At 39.1% G+C, this 22,853-nt stretch overlaps 1 protein-coding gene across 1 annotated transcript in view; it reads left to right on the top strand.

Annotated features, from left to right (window-relative positions):
- The window catches only part of DENND4C (DENN domain containing 4C), a 2,492,302-nt gene that overhangs the window by 1,232,429 nt on the left and 1,237,020 nt on the right, over positions 1 to 22,853 (top strand). Inside the window, exon 18 of the mRNA XM_044061083.1 lies at positions 4,824 to 4,952. Coding sequence (XP_043917018.1) covers positions 4,824 to 4,952 — 129 coding nt within the window. The remainder of the gene's footprint in view (positions 1 to 4,823; positions 4,953 to 22,853) is intronic.

Raw genomic sequence — 22,853 nt, 5'->3', positions numbered from 1 at the left:
ATATCCTCTCATTCTGAACAGTGATGGTGTACACTTAAAACATCTTGCTGGTCCACAGTTTTATTTACTTTTTTCGTTATGAAATTTGTTTTTTATGACTATTTATTTATTTTTTTTATTTTACATTTGTTGACCGGGATAGTCCGACTGGATACATGTCCATTTTCAGCGGAGTCCCGGGGAGAAAAGCTCCAACAAGGTTAATCAAGGTACATAAAGACATATCACATTGTATACAAAATGAGCAGGTAATAACAATATTAGGTACAAATGGTAACATTGCATTACATTCAGGTTTATTCACACTTAGTTGAGTAACACAGAAAATGCTTACTTATAGGAAAAACTCATGTGAATGTTAGTCAGGGTTTGTACATGGACAAAGCCAGTGTGATTTAAGGTGGATTTTTAGTTCTTTTTTGAATAGTGCTAGTGATTGTAAGGAGGTAAGCTTCTGGGGAAGAGAATTCCATACTTTGCCAATAATATTAGAGTAGAGTGAATCGCCACCTAGGTTATGGGACTTGCAAGTTTGTATTAAGAGTTTGTTAGATGAGCGAAGAGAGCTTAGGTTGGAGTAAGGGATTAGGATGTTATTAAGTGCAGGGGTGTTATCTGGATGTTTCAGGATTTTAAAGGCTTCAATGAGTTGGTATTTCAGTAATAGATTAGGAGTTCTGGCCAGTCAAGTTTTTTCAGGCTGATGCAATGATGTGTTCTGTAAGGTAGGGCAGTGATGAATCTAGCAATGTGATTATAAGAGGTGGAAAGACGATTGAGGTCAGACTTGTTGAGGTTTGTAAGGATTGGGGAGGCGATAGTAGGGTGGATAGGAGGTGAGAGCGGCAGTAGCTAACCTAGCGGCTGGAGTTAGGAAGGTTTTTAACCTATATAAAGAACCAAGTTTTTTGTTAACCATTTTAATAGTTTGGTTGATGTGGGTGTCAAACCGTAGTTTATTGTCGATACTTACTCCTAATAGTTTAGCGTTGGTAGTAGGAGAAATAATGGTACCATTGTTAGATTGTATGGTAAAGTGTGTGAAAGGTGTAGGGTTGGATGGGTGGAAAAGGAGAAGTTGGGTTTTTGGGTTTAAGATGAGTTGATGGTTAGTTAGCCAATTTTCAACTTTGGTAAAGCAGTGTTGGGTGGTTATTAGAAGGTTGTCAAGGATAGGATTAGAACAGATGATAGTTGAGTCATCTGCATATTGAATACAGGTGGCTTCGGGGATAACTGTATGGAGGTCATTTATAAAAATTGAGAACAGAAGAGGACCTAGGATGGACCCCTGGGGTACGCCTATACTATTCGGTAATAGGCAGGAGAGTTTGTTCTGCCACATAACTGCCTGTTGTCTACCTACGAGGTAGGCCTGAAACCAGTTTAGGACTTGGGTGTTTAGTTGTAAGGTTGATAAGGTTTTGAGAAGTAGCTGGTGGTTTACCATGTCGAAGGCTTTCGACATGTCTAAAAAGAGAGCTGAGGAGATATTTTTGTTATTTCGGTTATGGTTAATTTTCTCTGTGAAAGAGAGGAGGGCAGTAGTCGTGCTATGGTTGGGTCTAAATCCATGCTGACAATCAGTTAGTAGCTTGTTTTGGGTGAGGTAGGACATGAGTTGGTTATGCACACACTTTTCCATGATTTTGGCAAGTGGTGATAGTATAGCAATTGGTCTATAGTTAGAGAGTTCGGTGGATGTTCCTCCTTTATGAAGAGGAATGACGTAAGATATTTTCCAGATTGCTGGGATAGTAGACTCGGTAATGGTTCTATTAATTAATATTGAAATAGGGTACGCTATGACATCTGCAGCAATTTGCAGGTATTCTGCAGGTAGAAGGTCTGCTGAGAGGGTAGTTGGTTTTAGTTTTTTCAAACAGGATCGGATGAAGGCAGTGGATATGGGTTGGAGGTTAAAGGATAGTGCAGAGTTAGGTGTCATATTGTTAGGTGTGGTAGAGGGGGTAGGTAGTTGGTTAGCTAGTAACTGAATTGTTTCGGTGAAGAAGGTATTAAAGTTGTTAGCTATTTCTTCTTGGTTCTTATCAGATAGAGTTTCAGGGGTAGGAGTGGTGGGTTTTCCTGGTTGGAGAAGTTTGTTCAATCCTGCCCAGAATTTTTGAGGGTTCTTTTGGTTTTTGTTTTGTAGGTGGTGAAAGTAGTTTTTCTTATCTTGGGTGGTGGCCTTTTTGGTTTCATTCCTCATTTGCTGGAAGATGATCCTATCTAGTGGTAACTTGGTAGTACGCCATTTGTTCCATGCTTTGTCCCTATTAGTTATTTTGGTTTTGGATTCTGAGGTTAGCCATGGTGCTATGTGAGTTTTAATTCTGGATACCCTTTTGGGGGCATGAGAGTCAAGTAGGGTAAGAAATGTTTGATTAAAATGTGAGACTGCCTCGTCTAGGGGAAGGGATTTCAATGTTGACCAGTTACAGTGTTTGAGTGCCATGTTAAATTTTAGAGGATCAAATTTTTTTTTGTTTCTGACTGTTCTATAGACTGGTAAGCTAGCATTGGTTGGGTTATCTTTCCTAATGTAAGTAAGCAAATGATCACTAAGATCATTGGGGAGAGTCCCCGGGGTATATTTTTGCGGGTGTTCCTTGATGAGCACCCAATCAAGTATGCTTTCCTTTTGTTTATTATTACCTAGTCTGGTGGTAGTGGTTATAACCTGAGAGAAACCATGGAGATTTAAGGAAATAGGACTGGACTGTGCGGAGCATTTGTTCCAATCAATGTTAACATCTCCCAGGACTACTGTTTCTTGTGGGTAGTTGTTATCTATCCAATTTAAGATGGCTTCTAAAGTTTCAGTATTGTTCCCTGGGGTATATAGGTAACAATTAGGTTTATGCTTTTTTGCTTGTTTAATTGTATTTTTAGAGCTAAAATTTCAGCATTTGCAACCTGTGGTGGTTGTTTGGGGTGAGTTAGGATGTTAAGCGTGTTTTTATATAGGACAGCTATCCCACCTCCTCTTTTCTTTAATCGGTCAGCTCTGAGTATGTTGAACCCAGGTGACATTATCTGATTGTCTTTGGTTGATGGTTTAAGCCAAGTTTCAGTTAGACACATGATGTCAGGTAAGTAGGTTGCAAGCATGGCATGTAAGTTGTGAACCTTGTTGTTCAGACTTCTTATGTTTAAGTGACAAATGAGTAGAGAGTTAGCTGGTCTAAGGGAGATTGGATGTTGAGTGGGCTCTGTTGAACTGGTAGGGCCTGGGTTGGGATGGATATCTCCATCTTTGGTGATGTTTTTCCTTAGGTATTCTATTAATTTTAGAACTTTGGATAGTAATTTTAGACCTAGCTTTGTTTTGGTAGTTATATGGTGTTGCTTTTTTAGGTACAGATCACTCAGTTTAGTTGTTTTGGGGGTTGTATTATTGGGGAAGAATTCGTCTATAGATGGTGGGGAGGGGGAACTTGTGCGATAATTTGGGTAGTGGAATCCTGATAGGGACAGGTGTTCATAACTTGTTAAGAGATAGGGTAATAAAATGAGTGGTGGGATAATTAGAATAATTATCCCTATTGGCTTGGGCATGGTGATGGTGTGATGGGGCGGGAGTTGGTAGGGAGGAAGTCTAGTGGGTGGGAGAGGAAGTAGGCGTGGCCAGGTGGCTATAAATCTAGAGGTAGTGGGGGCGGGTGGGATAAGGGGGCAGGGTGGGGAGCGGAGCGAGCCCGAGCGAAGCGAGGGCGAAGCGGAGCGGGGCAAACCCACTCTTGGATTTTGCAGACTACTGGTGAAGAGTCCAGATTTTTTATTTAGGAGGTTTTTACAAGCCAGGGACTATTTGGGCACTGCTGACTTCAATTTAGGAGCAAAACTAATGTAGTGTATATAGTCCAATGATTATGTCCCAAAATCTGATAAAGGATAGGTTGTTAAGCAATTTTCTGCCGACATAAGGGTGCATATCACCGAGGGTTCTGATCAGGTCTCCAATCATAACCACATTGTGTGTTCGAAACATGCATGCCAAGAAACTTACCTTGAGAGCACAGCTCAAGAGGTGAATCTTTTCATGCATGTCAAGAACACATAACTGATCGTGATCAGGGAGATTCATTTGCAACGTTTGTAGCACAATGGAGTTTTATTACGCCATGTACTACCTGTTACAAAAAAGCCAGTGTGTTTTACTTGCTTTGAAAGCCAGTAAAAGTACATGGTGAGTGCTGTTACATAAACAGCAAGTAAAAGTCCAGATGAAGTCTTTAGCAGCTTCCTTATGCACTTCTTGGGTGACAGCTCTGTGTGTGGCAGTGGTTAGCTGTAAAACTTTTAACTGTTGCTAAATTTTTTGGTAACTTTTGTAACACATGGGAGTCGGTAAAGCTCCACACATTACAAAGAATTACGATTTGATCTTTCCAATAACCATGGAAATTATGTTCTCATCTTAGATTTCAGTGTTCCCCTCTTGAGCTTCACTCACTAGCTGAATTTCGTAACATCCATGTCTTGAGCACTTGACATCCTTGTCATGATCAGATCTAATCATAATCCTCTGTACCTTAATTGTTAAGTGCAAGTATTGAAAGATTCTGAAAGTTCTGAACCTTTATTATTTATGGTGAATGCAGCTTAACGTAACCAATTTTCAGCATTTTATCCCACAGCATAGTATATTCATTAATTGGAGTGCCATGTGAGTACTTCCATTACTGCAGTTTGTGATCTTGCGCTAACAGTTGAGTTTACATATATATTGTGTGGAGCAGATTTTTCACTCCATTAGATTTAAGCTGTCTGTAAGCATTGTTTCTGTTATAAAAGCAAGTGTATTTTTTTTTTAATAGGTGGCCAGTCGGACCAAGGCTATGGCTCCAAGGATGAACTTAGAAGGGATGACTCAAGTAGTCCTCCTATCACTGCAGCACTAACAGAGGTAGACTCACTCACTGACATCAGTGAAAACAAAATAGGAGGTAAAGGTTTTCTGTTTATCTTGGATTTTACAGTCTTTAGTTTGAACAGCTGTTTACCTTTTCCAAATCAGGAACTGTTATTTTCTTGGTTTATTTGTTTTGTCACCATTTTTTTATTTTTATGGTGAAGAAACAAGTACTAGCCTGAGTTTGTGCTTGCTTAGAATATGTGATGTGTATGTGCGGGTTTACTTTCCTTTTCTTATAATGTTTTCCTTCTGTTTCCTTGATGCTTTGGCAGGTTTACCTTCATTCTTCTGCCTTTGTTTTATGAACCAGTGAGGTGACTTAAGCTTGCCACTTTCACAGAGAAAAATGTTTTTTTTTTCTATTTTCCCCATCAACCTTTTGCTCATTTTTTCCCTTCTCCCCATCCCAGCTAATATGTCGGGACAGTATAATAAAGTACCGTCATAACCATAAGAATAGATGAACCCTTCCTCCACCACTGAGATAATGTCCTTTACTGGACATTTTTTTGATTATAGTAAGATCACCAGCTACTTTTTATGAAGGTGGTGAGCTTAATATGTAGTCAGGATGAGGATTTTGGAATGAAAGGGAAGGGTGGTTTTAAATGATGCAGTATGTGCATATACCACATGAGCAAATTACTGCTCTGAATAAACATACCAACTCATGCCCACTGACTAATAAATGAATGGTAGCTTTCTTTGCCACTGAGGAATGCTTACTAGTCTCCACTGAGAAGCTTCCAGCTGCAAGCAAACCTGAACCCTCCTCCATGGATTGGCGAGATAAAAGCTGTTCCTTTCCCACTTTCCTTTTCCTAGTCCTCTAACATCCAAGCCACTGATTAAACTCTGGTCATCTTAGCTAGATTTAGTTCCACCCCTCAGTGCTGTGGAGATGTACCACAGTGAAGAAAATTTCTTAGAACAGCTATCATAATGTTTATGGGCATGCATGCTTACCCGATAGATGCTAAAAATCATTGCCACTTATTTCAAGATATTCTGTACCCTCTCTCCGTAGTGTTGCAATTTCTGTGATAGTTTCATATAGGGTTTAGATGTATTAGATAAAAAATTAAATTAAATGAGACAAGTGTAGTTAAATCTCAGCAGATACATAAGAAAAAAAAAACATTTCTAACAGACGTCTTGCAAAGCTAAACTGAAATTAAACCTTCAATTTGGTAATTCCATTAATTATTAAGTGTGGGTGTTTGGGAAGGTGCAGACTGTTTAAAAATGATTTTGGTAAAGAACTTTAGAGGTTCAGGAATCCCTAGCATTACTGAAAAAGGCCTGACATGATAGAAATCAAACGTCTGCATCTTGTAAGAAATCTTTTCTTCCTCGGGGAGGGGGGGAGGGCATGCATTAACTTTTTAAAAGAGAAAGGGAAGGAACTCTGTCCCTTACAAATAGCAACAGTATTCTCTATTTGACAGTGGCAAATGTGGTCCAATCCCATTCATAAAGGTAAAGGGATCATTGGCATCTATCAGTCAGAAAAAAGAAAAGAAAAAGACCTTTGTCTGCAAAACCTGTATATAGTTAACTTGTTTACAGCTTTCCTTCCCTTTTACCACCCTGTACCTTCTTTCCCAGCTGGACCTAAACCCATTTACAGTTTCAGGTTCTGACTCTGTGTTATGCAGGGAATTTCATGGGCAGTAGTTTATGGACAAAAACCCTTTCCATTATAGAAAATGTCAGTTTTCCAATTATGCCATATTTTAATCTCAGTTTATATGTCTGAATTGAACTTTTTTCTAATAAAGTTGCATTTCTTTTTCTAAAACCTTTGTGCTCTTTCTTTCAAAGTTAATATAGTGCTACCACAGCCTTTCTTCTTCATTAAATACAGGGATGGTTAAGGCACTGCAGAGCATTCAGAGAAAGGAAAATGTGTTGAAAGGACTGCAAAACTGCATGGGTATTCAAATGTCTTGCACAGATTCAAAATAGCCTCATTTCTATAGAATCAAACCTCATTAATGAACAGATATGCATTTTATTTTTCTTATGAGGCTAAATGCAATGATTACATTTTGTTTTATTTTCAGGCGGTGATCTTTGCCTTACTCATTTACCTTTTATTTATTTTCCTACAGCACATACCACCTATTCTGTTTCTCAAGACCTGTTAGAAGATTGTGAGTGTGGAGTTTTTCTTCCCAGGCCTCCACTGAAAATGGGCACTTTCTGTCCCAGTTGGACTTTCCCGATAAACACATGTAAAATAAATAAATGATTGGTAGTGGTATGGTCAAACACAGAGGATCGAAAACTGATCCTTGTATAGTGCTGTTTTCCATACCTTGTTAAAACAGTCTCTGGGAGTTATATGATTTAGACCAGCATAGTGATTTGTGAATAATCCTGGCTGACTATGTGATTTGTTGATTCATCAAAGTTACTGTGTGCCTTTCACTGAGGTGCAATGACTTCAGAAGTGATGGATAATTAAGTAGAAGTATGACTCTCTCCCTGCAGATGGCAATCCTCCTCACAAAAATATTAAGTGATGTTGCAGAAGAGCCCTTTCAGACAGTCTGCATGACACTGTTTAGAATCACGGTCCTGATCTTTGCAGTGACTATCACTTCTAACCTCACCCCCTCCAGTAATCTGTCTTTGACTTATGATATATATTTCTCCCCAGTCACCATATCTTTTTAAATGTATTAAACCTCCTCTGCAGCAAAGGATCATATACTTTAGACATCAGTATCCATTTGTAATCCCTAATCCATAGCCTTAATAATTTATTTGTGGAATTTTATTAATTTATTTTTATTTATTTTACATTTGTTGACCGGGATGGTCCGACTGGATGCATGCCTATTTTCAGCGGAGGCCCTGGGAGAAAAGCTCCACAGAGAAAAGAGTACACGTTAATTTACATACAGATAAATACACATTCACATGATTTATACTTTGCTTTGGTTTAGCTACATTTGCCAACAGCGTGATTTAATTACAACTCAAAATGCAATAATGTTACTATATCTAGTTACAAGATCCTAGCCCTTACAACCAGACAAAGAGGAACTTGATTACTGTAGAACCAGCAGAGATAGAATTTGGTGGACGGTTGAAAAACGAGAGTAGGGCCTAGTAAGAACAGGTGGAGTAGGTTATAGTTATGTGTCTAAGAGGACTAGTCAGGATTAATACATGGGCATAGCCAATGTGACTTAAAAAATTGTTTAAGATTATTTTTGAATAGACAAAGGGAGGTATTTAGTTTTAAAAATGTCTCTTGTAGTAAATCCATGTTGTATTTGTAAGGCAGTTTTCTGTCAAAGTATTCATACGTGAGATCACTGTTGTAGCATTTCTGACTTATGGAACATAGTCTGCAAAAAGGTACTGTTGCATCTTTCTCTCACACATGTCCGTCCTATAACCTATGCTCAAGCCTATATGCTGGTACTTAAGGGACGTACGGGCATGAAAAGCCTTAGACCTTTCTTACCACCAGTCTGTGAATGAACCATTTGTTGGCATCATGGTCTGTCAGCAATATGGTCTGTTCCATCTGGATTAAATGTGGACAGCTAAGTACCCTGTTAGGGTCCTTCCCCTTTTCTTTTCTTTTCTTTTTTTGTTTTTTTTTCCTGAGAAAAAATTGTAATTTTCATGTCCAAGAAGACAAAGCCAACTGGAGGAAATTAATCATATGGTTTCTTCGGAGACTCCTAAGACAAAAAGTAAAAAAGTGTCTGTCCTCCAACTCCTTCCCCTGATCAGCAGGAGTGGTTTCTTAAGGACTTTTTAATTCCCTTATGGCATTAAACCCCCCTCAGTTTGATTCTTCCTCTGCTTCAACATCTCATAAAGGGAACAGGGAATTGCACATTGAAGAAGAGCTTTCTTCAGAGCCAAGAGGGTCTGGATGACTCATCCCAAATAAAATCTCCTTTTGGCTATGAGTTTGAAGTGGATGATACCATCTTCAGACTCCACTCATGAAGAACTTACTTTGGGCAGTACCTTGTATAAAATTATGTAACACTTTAAGTGGAAATGTCAGCAAGTATCTGAATACCAGAAAATATATTACAACATTATGGGTATTGAAGTTCCAAAACCCACTGCCAATTTCCCCTGCTTCCCCTGTTTTTTTGAGGTTCTAGAGGATACTTTTTATCTGCTTCTGTAGTTCCCTGACTCACAGCCACCTGCTCCTAAGAAGCCAGAAAGCTTTTAATATGGTACCCTGAGAATCATAGGTATTTACATAAAAATCCTACTTCAGACCCTGCAGTTGTTTCTGTGGAATTGCGTAAGATTTCCAAATTCCTTCCTTCTACTACTTCCTGACCTAAAAATAAAGTTAAGCAAAGGGCATGGACAGATAAGGTAAAAAAAAAAACATGTCTGCCACCTTGCCCTTCCATCCTATCAACTGTCAGACTTATGTGACCATTTCAGTGCTCTCTCTCTCTTTGTATATCTATACTGATCTTTAACATTCCTGACTCAGACAAGACTGTAAACATTCCAGACACGGACATTAAATCTTCCTTGGTGGGCATTTATAATTCATCCTTCCAAATTGCAAGGCATTCTGTCAAATTGTGGGTATGTTGCTGCTGATGCCTTTTCTAGGACAGCTGCTAGTGTTCAGTTCTCAAAAGGTATTCACTTCCTCATGATATCAAAATGAAGCTACTGGATGCTACTTTAGAGAAACATAACCTGTTTGGTAAGTCTGAGCTTAGATTTTCCAGACATTAGCGAAAAAGAGGGGGAAGATAATGAAGGACTTTAAACAGTTGTCTTCCACCATCCTTAAACTTCAGAGGAACTAGCTCTCTGTATCTGGGCCATTTTTTTCAAAAATCACAAAGACCTTAATGAGAACGGAAAGACATTCTCAAAAAAAAAAAAAAAAAAAAAAAGAGAGAAGAAATGGCAGGGCACAGTCAGATCTGAATCAAAGTATCCAAAGGATCTTTTGCTGGCAAAGGGACTAGTTTCTGACTATTCCCCCTCCACCTTGCCCTGTCCCTTTCCAACCTGGTAGGGTGACACTCTTGCCCCTCCTTTGGAAAACAATAACTTCAGATACTTGGGTTTTGGACGTGATAAAGAATGGGTGCAGACTTAAATGTTGTTAACCCCCCAATACCTTATGAGATTTAAAGCTCCAAAGTTCAATACATTAACCCTTGAAAAGCTTTTTCCTCTTATCTTTCCTTGAGCTTTCTTAGTAACCTTGAACCTGCAAGACACATCTGCATATCCCTGTTTATTCCAAATGCAGACAGTTTTTAAGATATTGTGTGCTGTGATATCACTTTCAATTTACTGCTTTGTCCCTTGGGCTTACTATGGTCATAAGGGTTTTTGCAGAATGCTTAGCTGTTGTCATAACATTCTGTAGTATCCAAGGTAAGTATACTTATCCATACTTAAATGATTGCTTGTTTCAGGCCACTTCAATTCAAAAACTTCTTCAGGACTTGGATTTCAGATCTAGCCTTTCTGTAACTTGGATTCACTCTGAGCACCCAAGAAAATTACACTGGAACTCTGTGTCTGTTGTTCCTAGGATTTCTTCTGAATGCCTCCAACATTATTGCATTCCTTCCTCCAGAAAAACGTTAATTTTCTTTCAGCCCCTGACTAATAAGTACTCCATCGAGAGAAATTTTGATAACCCTGGGTGTCATGTCATCCACAGTTCATATGATCCAATATGACAGACTCTACCTGAGGGAAGACTCAGTGGTACCTCAATTTGGGTACAACACTGTTATTCTCTAGCCTTTCTGATCTGTCTCTTGCAGTTTGTGAAGACAGAACTATTTGTGGATCAGTCAGATAAAAATCAATCCAGGAGTTACTTTTCTTACTTCCTCCCAGCAAATGTCATCAACAGATGCTTTACATTTCACATGAGGGGCCTGTTTAAAAGGTTTTAAAGTTCAGAGAGTATGGTTCATACAAGACATCATGTACTTAGATCTTCACCTTCCAGACTCTGTATCACACCGGGAACCCAAGACCTCTTCAAATTCTAACAGACAATGCCACAGCCATGTTGTTCATCAACAAACAGGGGAGCAAAGTCATAACCCTTTGCAGGCTTACTATGATGGCTTGGTTCTGCAGTTCCTCACAGTCTTTTTCTACAGGCCATGTACATTCCCTCAGAACAAAACTCATTGGCACTTGTCTTGAGCAGATCTAAGACAGACCCTCATCGATGGAATATTGAACCCAAAGATCTTCCTTTTGTTTGCCCATCAGTGGGGAACTCCTCAGGTAGGTCTCTGCATCCACTGTAACCAAACAGCTCAAACTGTTTTGCATCAGAGCTCCAGCTGAGAAGCTTAGAAAATGGATGCCTTATCTTTTCCATGGAAAGGGAAATTCCTGTTTGTCTTCCTTCTCTTTTCATTCATTCTAAAGATCATGTTGAAGATTCAGAAAGATGATTCATAGATGTTACTTGTGACTCTCTTTTGTCCCAGACAGCATTAATTCTCTCTTTTTTTTTCACTTAAGCACGGGATAGACTTGCTCACACAACATAAGTGTTCACTTGCATCCATCCAAACCTTAAAGACATTGACCCTCACAGTTTGGATGGCTGATAGTCTTCTAATATCTTTCAGGCACTTTACTCTGAGGACATGCTACAGGTAGTAAAGGAGATAAGAAAACCTTATGTTTCTAAGTGGGTAAAAAACTTTCTGCTTGGTGCTGCAACAGAGAGCAGGATATATACCAAGTAGGCACCCTTATCTGCAAATATTAGTGCGAGCTGTTCAACTTATGTTTAGCATATACCTCTGTCAAAGAGCATTTGTTAGCCATTTCAGCTTGCCTGCCTAGTGATCCCATTCTTTCTTCATATTTGAGGTCAGACAATTTTGTAAAGGCATTTTCCAGATCCGACCACCTTGGAAGTGCATTCCTCACTGGGATATGAATTATGGCCACAAAAAGTTAAACTTGTCTACTTTTGAACCAACCTTTTCTGCATTTTAATATTCTTGACTTGGAATGCAGCTTTATTAGTGGCTTTAACATCTCAAAAGTGTTTGAGTTACAGGCTGTCTTGTGTACTCTTCCATAATGACACACTATGAACCTTACCTATGATATAAGTTGTAACTGAGCTGATTTTGACCCAGTCTTTACATCTTCCTGCATTTTCCTAATCCTGAAGATAGTGTGTAAATAGTTAATTTGCCAAATGCCGACAGCTGAAATTTTATCTGAAAAGCTGACCAACTCTGCATCTCTCATGAAGGAAAAACACTGGGCATTTTAGTTTAAAAACAGAATATTTAGGTGGTAATCCCTTTTCACCTCTTTCTGCTACACATTCCATGGAAAAGCACTTCAAGACCTGGTCAAAGCACATTCTGCCAGAGCTGTGGTCTCTTGTGGAGTCTTAAAAGGACTTGACTCTGCATCTCTTCTAGAGGCAGCCCACCTGGTGCCTTTCCTTAGATCACTGCTGTAATATTACTAACAGATGGAGTATCCTGCCAAGGTTAGCTGTAGACTTGGCCAGCATAACAAAGCGTGGGTGACTTCTTCCTGCACTGTACATCAACATATGACCTCATTTTGAAGGAGGCAAGATGTATGCAAGGGATTTATTGGAGTAAATTACCACAGAACAAACTTGCTGCTAGTCTGCATACTGAAGTGTCTTTTCATATTTGGTGTATCAATTATACGGTTCATGCCTCTTCCTCAGCCATTAGGCTAAGTATCTGTCACTCTCCTACTTTTGACACAGTAAAAGAGTCTTCATGGGTTCTGTTCAAGCAGCTTTATTTTATACAAACACATCACTATAGAAGTTGATCGACTTTAACGTAAGTAACTTGTATACAAACTAAAAACTGCTATCATGCATGCTCTCACTCTGTTCTTTCAAAATGGCACTAGGGGTTACACGTGTCTGGAATTTATATGTGCACGTGTAGCGGTGGTACAGCAGTAGCGTTGTTGCCTCACAGCAAGAGGTTCTCCTGTTCGATTCTCGGCTGGAGTGCCTTCTGTGTGGAGTCTGCATGTCCTCCCCGCGGTCGAGTGGCCTCCAAAAGACATGCATGAATGGGCATGCCTTCGCTGAAGGTTGGGCATCAGGCTGGCAACTTGGCGTCATAAAAATCTACTGCCAATCATTAGCGGACCGGAGTTCCACTTTGGTGACCCCTATCTGGGAAAAGCCAAAAAGACACAACAACAACATACAGCCGTGACAGGCTTCTTAAAGATACTGCACACTTCACTTGCACACTGATCTACATCCTCCCTCTTTAAGAAATAGATCATATGACTCTTGAGTCTATTTAGCCTACAGAAGTCACAGGTAATTCTCCTTCATACATTATACAATACTAAGTGCGCGCGCGCACACACACACACACACACACACACACACACACACACACACACACACACACACACACACACACAAAATCAAGTCCACGTCGCTGCATGTTTCACACTAGACTTTGATATTCGTCCGTATTATGCAACATAAAACTGGAGATTAGATTTAGCAACTGGAACTCTCTCTCTAAAATGTTTGACCTGTGGAATGTTTGGAACGTTTTCTGGAATGGAATCAGAAATTTGAACACATTTTGGTATGGGAATAGTGTCTGAGTCACTCTTAGATTTGAAGTCTGCATCACAGAAACAATGCTGTGATGGTGATGATTCTAGTACAGGAAAAATATGTCTATGATTCCTCCTATAGTCCACACCTTCAGAGTTCACCAGGTAGGTTCTTGGCTTGCACAGATGCATGTAATCTGTCCAATTTAATCAAAACCTTTCATTGTCTTGATTCGTAACGTCTCTTTCCCCCAGTGGACGAAGTAATCTGCTAGATCTCTTGTAGCTAGATTTCTGGGTATTACTTAACCAATTGAGCCTTGATGGTTTGATTCTTCTTGGGTTTAGGCTTCAGTAAATTGGAAGTAATGGTAATGTAGTTTTAGTTTACCTGGAAAGTAGTCTTTGAGCAGGTGAGCCAAGAATATTGTCACAAGGTATGATTCTGAGATTAAGCAAATTCAAGAACACATTGGTATATTCACGCTTTGACCTTTCAGGTAATTGCTTTGCACTGCACATTCAGCCCATTTGATTGAGGATATTCAAGATTACTAGTGACATGTACAAAGTCCCCATTCATTTGCAAATTTCTGAAAACAGCTGGCTAGCAAATTGAGTACCATTGTCAGAAAGAACTTTGTGTGGACTACCATGAACTGAGAAATGACGTTTCAACTTCGTAATAACAACAGTGGGTGTTGGGTTAGATTGTAGATCTTTCTCAAACCAATTTGATTAAGAGTCTACCAAAACCAAGTAGTGTTGATCCACTCCGATGCCAGCTGCAACTGTAGACCTATTGCATACTGAACAAGAAGAAAGTACTTCATCAATGTCTTTTGGTAATGAAGACCAAAATACTAAATGTGAAGTTCAATCTCGCCATTCATTCTTTACTGATGGGTTCGGATCGGCCATTTGCAACGCTCTAGGTTTACCAGTAGCTCTAGGCCAAGCCCCTTATCCCATGATGCTCTGAGAATTACACCAGATCTAGTTTGCAGCGGCATCTGATCAGAGGTTCCAGTTTTTGCTCAAGCCAATATTTCTTCAAAACCGTATTTTGCAAGTTATTTCTAAAAAAATTTTTTCTATTTCTAATAGTTGTTAGTGTAGTCTTGTATAGCTTCTTGAAAGCTCCCCTTTCCCGTGTGTGTACTTAGTGTAGTTTTATCGGCCTTGTGTTTTTTGGCCTAGTTTAGATCTTTCTGCAATTTATATAGATTATAACTTTATATTTTTAGCTTAGTGTTGGCCTTTTGCTTTTGGGCCATAGTTCATAGAGTGTGTGTTCTCTTTACAGTTTAGAGCGTAGTTCTCTCTTTGGTGTTTTTTCCAGGCTTATTTGTGTGGTGTGCTTTTAGAGCCTAGGTGTGGTTCTTTAGTAGTGTATATACTGAGTACTTTTTTTTAGGATTATTGTGTGTTTGTGTTGTGTTTAAGCCTAAGCTACATTGATTATTGGATATGGCTGATGACAAGGATAAGCACCCAATGTCCGAGTTTAAAAAGTGTGCAGACTGCAGGCAAAAAATGTCTGTTACTGACGGCCATGTAATTTGGGTTTACTGCTTAGGAGATGCCCATTTACAGGAGTTTTGCAGTATTTGTCACTCTTTTTCTTCTAGGGTGTTACTGGAGAAGAAAAGGAAATTAGTCGACAGAGGCTTGTTAAAGCATCCATTTCATGAAGCGTTGAGTGACCAGGATTTGGCCAGTAAGTCCTCCAAGTCCTCTAAATCTTCAGGGGACTCTAAGGACTTCAAACAGTCAAAGAAATCCAAACAGTTTGAAGATCCTGCGACATCGGCTCCACAGACCTCGGACTTGACTGTCTCTTCTTTTTGGAGCCGGCCCACAGCTCTGGAGCTGGTATCTCAGAGGCCTCTCTCTCCACTACTTCAATCGGCACCATCTGTGCATTCTTCTAGGTCTTCTGTCAGCCTGTTGGATTTGGATATGGATCGATTGGTGCAGACGCTTTTACGAGCACCAGGCCTTGCTAAATTGTTGTCGGCTCCGACCCTAGCGTCGGAACCAAAGACCACTACCCCTGACTTGACTGCTCCTTCTCTGAGCTGTACCAGACCTTTGGAGCAGAGGGAGCCGACCTGTTGATAGTTGAGCCTTTGGAGCCGAGACCTGCTCCAGTGTCCTCGGTTCCATCTACTTTGACGTCCTCGATGCCATCCAGGGACTCTAGGAGCCGACACTCTCCTTTCAGGTCCGGGGAGGATAGCCGCACCGACTTGTCAGTGGTGACTCTTCCTCTTGGGGCTTTGGCTCGGATGAGCTCAGCTCCTACCTCCAGCTTGGAGCCTGCGGCCTTCATGTGGGAGGGGTTGGCGGTTCCTTCGGGTCTGTCAACTCCTCCTCATCGGGGCCACGATGCCTTCGAAGCCATGCGGAGAGCCTTGTCCCCCAAGACATCCTCAACTCCAGGTCTCTTGGTTCCTTATCTCTCAAAGTGCCTGTGTCGACTTCTGCTTCAATTGTCCAGGCTAGTAGTAGAGATCCAGAGTCTCAGGTAGCCCCACAGGGCACATCTGCTCTACTGAGCCCTCCCTAGAGGCTCCCACTGAGGAGACCCCCAGGAAGAGACTGTGCAAGAGGAGACACTTGGACTCCCCACAGGAGTCTGTAACATCTGATACTGACTTGGATGAGTCAGAAGGGTCCCCCTCTGAGGATATTTCCTTTGCGGAGGTACTAGAGATCCTTAGGCTGAGGGATGATTGGCAGTCCAATAGCCCTACTGAGGATGAGTCAGTTCTCCTGAAGGCTTTCGGGTCTCAACCCTCCATCTTTTGGGTGTCTCCACCCTTCGATGAGCTCATGCAGCTGGTCTCTCGGAGGGCGTGGGAGTCACTGGAGTCCATGGAGCCTGTTCCTCGGAGGCATAATAAGTTTATTTCTGCTCCAGCAGATAAAACCTTTTTGTCCAAAGGAGTCCCTGTTGATGCCGTGGTGGTGGTGGTGGCGGCCACAAAAAAGGAAATGTCTGAGACTTCCTCGTCTGTTCATCCTCCTAATAGAGAGTCTAGGATCATGAATAGATATAGGAAACGCATGTTTAGTTCAGCGACTTTTACACTCCATTCACTGAACTATTTGACCCATTTCACTAGGCTGCAAAGAGATGATCTTAAGGAGTTGGTGAAAAATTATATTGAGCTGCTCTGCTTACTTGCTTGCTTGGTGGATTTGAAGTCTTCTTAAGACACACAGTCTTGCTGTGCTGTTTACTGCTGAATCAGAGACACATAGCTTTGCATGACTCCATCTGTAGTCTGTTTAAAGCACCAAGCCTTTCAAACTGCACACTGATAAAGAAATATATTTTGCAGCTATAAGCACAGTTACAGATACCTTATTTTATAACAAACCACACGTAGTCTGTCAGATTTGTAGCACATATTTACAAAGTTTTCCTTCATTACAGATATGAATGATGACGTCTACAAAATACCTCTCTCTGTCCTTCTCTCTCATAACTGAATTACTACAATAGCTATATACAGAGCTAGTCACGCACACAAGAGGTTGTTATTTCCTCAGTATATTTTTCTGGCCTTCTATGGGAAGTCACATAATGTCTGTTTATAGACTTTTCTATTGTCCTTTTGTGATTTAAGCACTTTTGCTGATGTGAGGATGCCATTCTGAAAGGAAACATCTGTATAAGCTGTTCCTACTGGAAAAACATCACGTATTGCTGAATTTATAAAAAAGGATGTCTGTTTGATATTTGTTCTACAAACATGAGAAAATCATGTAATGCTTGTTTTCCAGTATTGCTTTCTTAGGCATTTTCTGATGCTGTGAAGAGAAGCCTGTCTGTTATACATATAGTATGAATGCACATTGTAAACTCTATACATATATTCAAGCAAACTTTTTCTTACAGCATATTTACAACATAATTAATTTCAGCTTTATATTCATAATATCTAACAATTCCCTCTGTTTTTAAACATACTCAAAACATTCTATATAAAAAACACATTATTTTTATATAAAACCTTTAGTCTTTTTTGATACAAGTCAAAATGCAATTTTACATAGTTAATACAATGAAAACATGTATTACTACCAAACCTGAATGTATTTAACAACTTTTTCTTTTGCAGACCATTCTGTGAAAATGTTTTATCAGTTATAAGCTGTGTCTGTTTTAATTTTACTTGATTAATTTATTCTTTTGCAATCACAGAATTTAATTTATGACTTAGAATTGTTTCATTAACTCTTTGCAACTGTTGAATTAACTATAAGACGATAACTGTGTGCTACTGCAAGCATTTATGCACTGCTGAAAATGTACAGTTTTAATGTCATTTTAACCATCACATTGTGTTCATGTCTCTGAACTGCTCATTAAAACCAGTGATATTACAACTTGACAAATTACTTTTGAACTTATTACGATGTATCCTGATCAGTATGTATTTACACAGACTGTTTGCTATTTATGCATTTCAATCTAGTAGGTATCCTGGACCCATTTTTTTAAAACATGTTTTTTCACACATATTTATTACTAGACATTCATTTAATTTGTACTGAATTCTTCTGCATTTGTACATACAAAGACTATCATTTGTACTGAATTCTTCTGCATTTGTACATACAATGACTATAAAGTACATTTAGTCTAATCTTACAAATTTAATAACATTAATATTGAGCAAAATCTTGGAAAATGTTTATGTCTCTTTAGAAATATCTAGTGGAATTGATACCATATCCATATGTCCTGTTATTTTAAACTACATACTCAACAATTATTAAAAATATTCATGCTTTTTATACCAACATTGTTTTGCCAAAAACATATTAAAAATAGTGACCATTCTTGCTATTAGAAACATTTATGCATTTTGCATATCTTTATTGTCTTGTATAGCTTTATCAATTTTAAATCATCTCTTGTTTTTTAAACCATCTCTAATTCTAAACAATACAATAATAACCATTATGATAGCTATTAACAACTTGTAAAATATCTCACCCTGTCAGGTTTAATCCAGTTTACCAGTATTTCTAATACACTAATACCTGTTTTTTCCTCTCCCTAAAAGAGTATTGTCAAGAAGGAATGAGATATTTTTTCCTGTAGCTTTATTTTAGACCCTTATTATTTATTTTTATGTAGCTTTATTTCAGACCCTTGTTGTTTATTTTTCCTGTAGCTTTATTTCAGACCCTTGTTGTTTATTTTTTCTATAGCTTTATTTCAGACCCTTGTTTATTTTTTCTGTAGCTTTATTTCAGACCCTTGTGCAGTACTGCTTATACAGTCAGTGTAAAACTGAGAAAGTGCCCCTCCCCCTTATACAGTCAGTGTAAAACTGAGAAAGTACCCCTTCCCCTGTAGTACTTCAGCACTGTTTACCTGTTTTATGCTGTGAGAATAGAATGTATGTCAGCCTAACACTATGGTTATACATTTATTTTAGTAGGTTACTAAATAAACTTTCACTGTATATTACCTCTAGTAGGTATTTACACCCTCCTGCACAATTGATTTGAACTGTATATATACTATAGCCCATTTGCTGGCTGTACTTGATGCAACTGAGGTTTTTTGTCCTTTTAACATTTACTTGCAAACAGATTACAAGTGGCATCTATGCACAATTGTGGCATTTTATTACAATTACCAAATAGTGTTACCTGTAAACATTTTAACAATTATGTTTTAATAACAATGATGCTTTAGAAAAGCTCAAGCTACTTATCTGGCAATCAGTGTTGTTGTTTATCTTATCTTTCCAGCATTTCCTGTAACTATTCATTCAGTCTAGGAAGGTCTGAACTCACATTTCATACTCTATAAACTATAATTAATTCTTTTGGCATTTTTCCTTTAATGTGATTGTGATTTGCATAACTATGCATTTATACTACATAAATAGACATCATTTTACAATTACCTTACATGGATTTCATTATTTTTTATTTATTTATCTATTTAATTGTCCTGCCATTAATTTTACAAAAACTGTTTGACTAATACCATCTGTGATTTTATTTATTTTTAAAATTCAGAACTTTAACTGTTTGGTGTTACTATACAATTATAACATATGTTTATTTATATTTGCTGTTGTCTGCCTTCTGCTTTTGTGCATTGTAAACAAATGTACTCTAGATGAAAAGAACACACATGCATGTCTGTCTTGTATCTGTATATCTTTATACAAGCATGTCATGTCCCTACCATCCTAGCATGCATGCTTAACCATTTTCAAAACATAAACATATTATAAAACATATTTCTTTTGCACAGATTAACTGTGAATGCAAGAAATTCCCAGTCTTTGTCAGTTGAGCTAATTTATTACCTTTATCCTGCAACTGCTGCTGAATTTCCTGTGATATTGCATGGTCTTTCTGACATTCTTTAGTAAGCTGTTCTGCTGAATTTGAAACTCCTATGCACTTTTGAAAATATGTGTGTATAACTTGTCTAAGCTTCCTGAACTCATTGTGTCTGTCTTTTAGAAGTTTATTACATTTCTTTGTAACAAAATGTACTAGAGTTTCTATCAGTAACTGATTTGACTGTTGTTGCAACTCTGAAATAAACCTTTTACATCTGGTGACAGAACATAACTGTCTAACATTTGAATATAATGTCAACATATTAACTTTTCTTGGTTCTTTACCTTTACAATTTTTGTCTGTACAGTCTAACCTTTGGATAATGTCATGCACTGTATTTTTCTGACATTGTACACACAATAAACATTTTTATACCACACATGATTTTATTTCAGATACCAGTCAAATATTATAATCCATTTGCATAATGCCTTAGTATCAAATTGCAATCCATTTGCATAATGCCTTACTATTAACTTGCCCTAATAAGGTTTTACATTTGCTAATATGCTGTATATACATTTATTCTGTTATTATTACCTCTATGGCATTCATACTGTATGTAACACAGAATAATTTTCTTACCAGTCAACAGACAGGCAGATGGCCAAGCTGCTTTACTGTAGATGGTTGAAAAGTTTCTGTAGTCACTTGTGAAGTTGGTACAGCAAAACTGGCAGATTCAGGCTTACAACTTCGTCTTGTACCTTTTCTGGAGAATTTATGGAACGGCTCCACCTTCCTGCAATGCAGTCTCACCGTATTTAGACATCTATTAAACTGTATTGCTACAAACTGTTGAAAACTGTAGAAATCTGAAGTACTTCACATAAACGTTACTGTGCTTTTACAGGAGTGACATTATCCATTCACTCCCCCTGTTTTTGGATACAGGCTAGGAACATCGTCAAAGGATCACCATTGAAAAATTATATTGTGCTGCTCTGCTTACTTGCTTGCTTGGTGGATTTGAAGTCTTCTTAAGATACACAGTCTTGCTGTGCTGTTTACTGCTGAATCAGAGACACATAGCTTTGCATGACTCCATCTGTAGTCTGTTTAAAGCACCAAGCCTTTCAAACTGCACACTGATAAAGAAATATATTTTGCAGCTATAAGCACAGTTACAGATAACTTATTTTATAACAAACCACATGTAGTCTGCCAGATTTGTAGCATATATTTACAAAGTTTTCCTTCATTACAGATATGAATGATGACTTCTACAAAATACCTCTCTCTATCCTTCTCTCTCATAACTGAATTACTACAATAGCTATATACAGAGCTAGTCACGCACACAAGAGGTTGTTATTTCCTCAGTATATTTTTCTGGCCTTCTATGGGAAGTCACATAATGCCTGTTTTAGACTTTTCTATTGTCCTTTTGTGATTTAAGCACTCTTTGCTGATGTGAGGATGCCATTCTGAAAGGAAACATCTGTATAAGCTGTTCCTACTGGAAAAACATCACGTATTGCTGAATTTATAAAAAAGGATGTCTGTTAATAGATATTTGTTCTACAAACATGCGAAAATCATGTAATGCTTGTTTTCCAGTGTTGCTTTCTTAGGCATTTTCTGATGCTGTGAAGAGAAGCCTGCCTGTTATACATATAGTATGAATGCACATTGTAAACTCTATACATATATTCAAGCAAACTTTTTCTTTCAGCATATTTACAACATAATTAATTTCAGCTTTATATTCATAATATCTAACAGTTGGGAGATACTCTTCAGGGTACTGTAGCTGCAGGGGCCTCTGACAAAGTTGCTGCCCAGCTTGCTACCCTAAATTCTATCGTGAACCCGTCCATGTGTCTCATATCATATGCAGCTGATGGAACGAGTAGGGCAACAGGTACAGGAATTGCTCTCAGAAGACATTCCTGGATGCGCTTGTGTTTCTTTGTGGAGCCCTTTAAGTCTTCATTCCTGAACACCCCTTTTGATGGCTCATCCCTTTTTGGGCTGAAAGTGAAGGAAACTTTGACCAGGTGTGAGCAGGAGGGAAAGACTCTGACGTCGGAGTCTGTTTTTCCACGCCTACTTAGCCTTACCCCAAAGGCCAAAGGGGAGGAAAGATGTGGTTCCGAAAAGCCCATGGACCCTTTCAGGACACACGTGATTAACCCCCCCTCTAGGGACTGAGGAGGGGGGTAATAATGGAAGACAACACCCTCGCAGCAGAGGGGATCCGCAACACCAGGGTGACAGAGGTCAGCCCAATCGGAGCTCCTGAAAGGAGGGCCAACTGTCCTGCTCTGGAGGCAGTCGGGGGTCACTTATCTTTGTACCCAGACGCCTGGCAAGATATAACAAAAACAGCTGGGTACAAAGTATCATTTCCAGAGGGTATTGTATACCTCCCCCCCCCCACCCGCGAGGAGAATCCTGGACGTTACACCCAGTTACAGGGAACAAGTAACTATAGAGGTCCACAAGTTGCTAGAAAAAGAGTCTTCCAACCAGTCCCAACAGACCAAAGAGGATTCGGAACAGGGGACTGGAGACCCATTTTGGACCTCAGTGAAGAAAGAGAAGTTCCGGATGGTTACGCTACAGTCAATATTCCCCTTTTTAGGGAAAGACAATTGGATGTGCTCAGTAGATCTCAAGGATGCGTACTACCACATAAAAATGGCCAGGCCATCCAGAGATCACCTGCGTTTCCGGCTGGGAGCCAGTCATTATCTTTTTCAAGCCCTGCCTTTTGGTCTCACTACAGCCCCCAGTGTGTTCACCAAATGCATGGCAGTGGTCACAGCTCACCTGAAGCGTCTAGGATTCCAGGTGTTTCCGTACCTAGACGATTGGCTCCTTACCTCCACCGCCAGGCATCAACTGATTCAGGCAAGGAAGTACACTTTGCAATCATTCAACTCAGAAAAGTCTGCCTTGTCACCATCGCAGCATATCGTTTTTATACGGGCAGAGT

This window comes from Protopterus annectens, chromosome 2.part0, assembly GCF_019279795.1.
Source record: "Protopterus annectens isolate FY-2018-M chromosome 2.part0, PAN1.0, whole genome shotgun sequence".
In the NCBI taxonomy this organism is placed as follows: domain Eukaryota; kingdom Metazoa; phylum Chordata; order Ceratodontiformes; family Protopteridae; genus Protopterus; species Protopterus annectens.
Note: the sequence above shows the minus strand (reverse complement) of the source record. Positions and strands in the feature narration are given on the sequence as shown.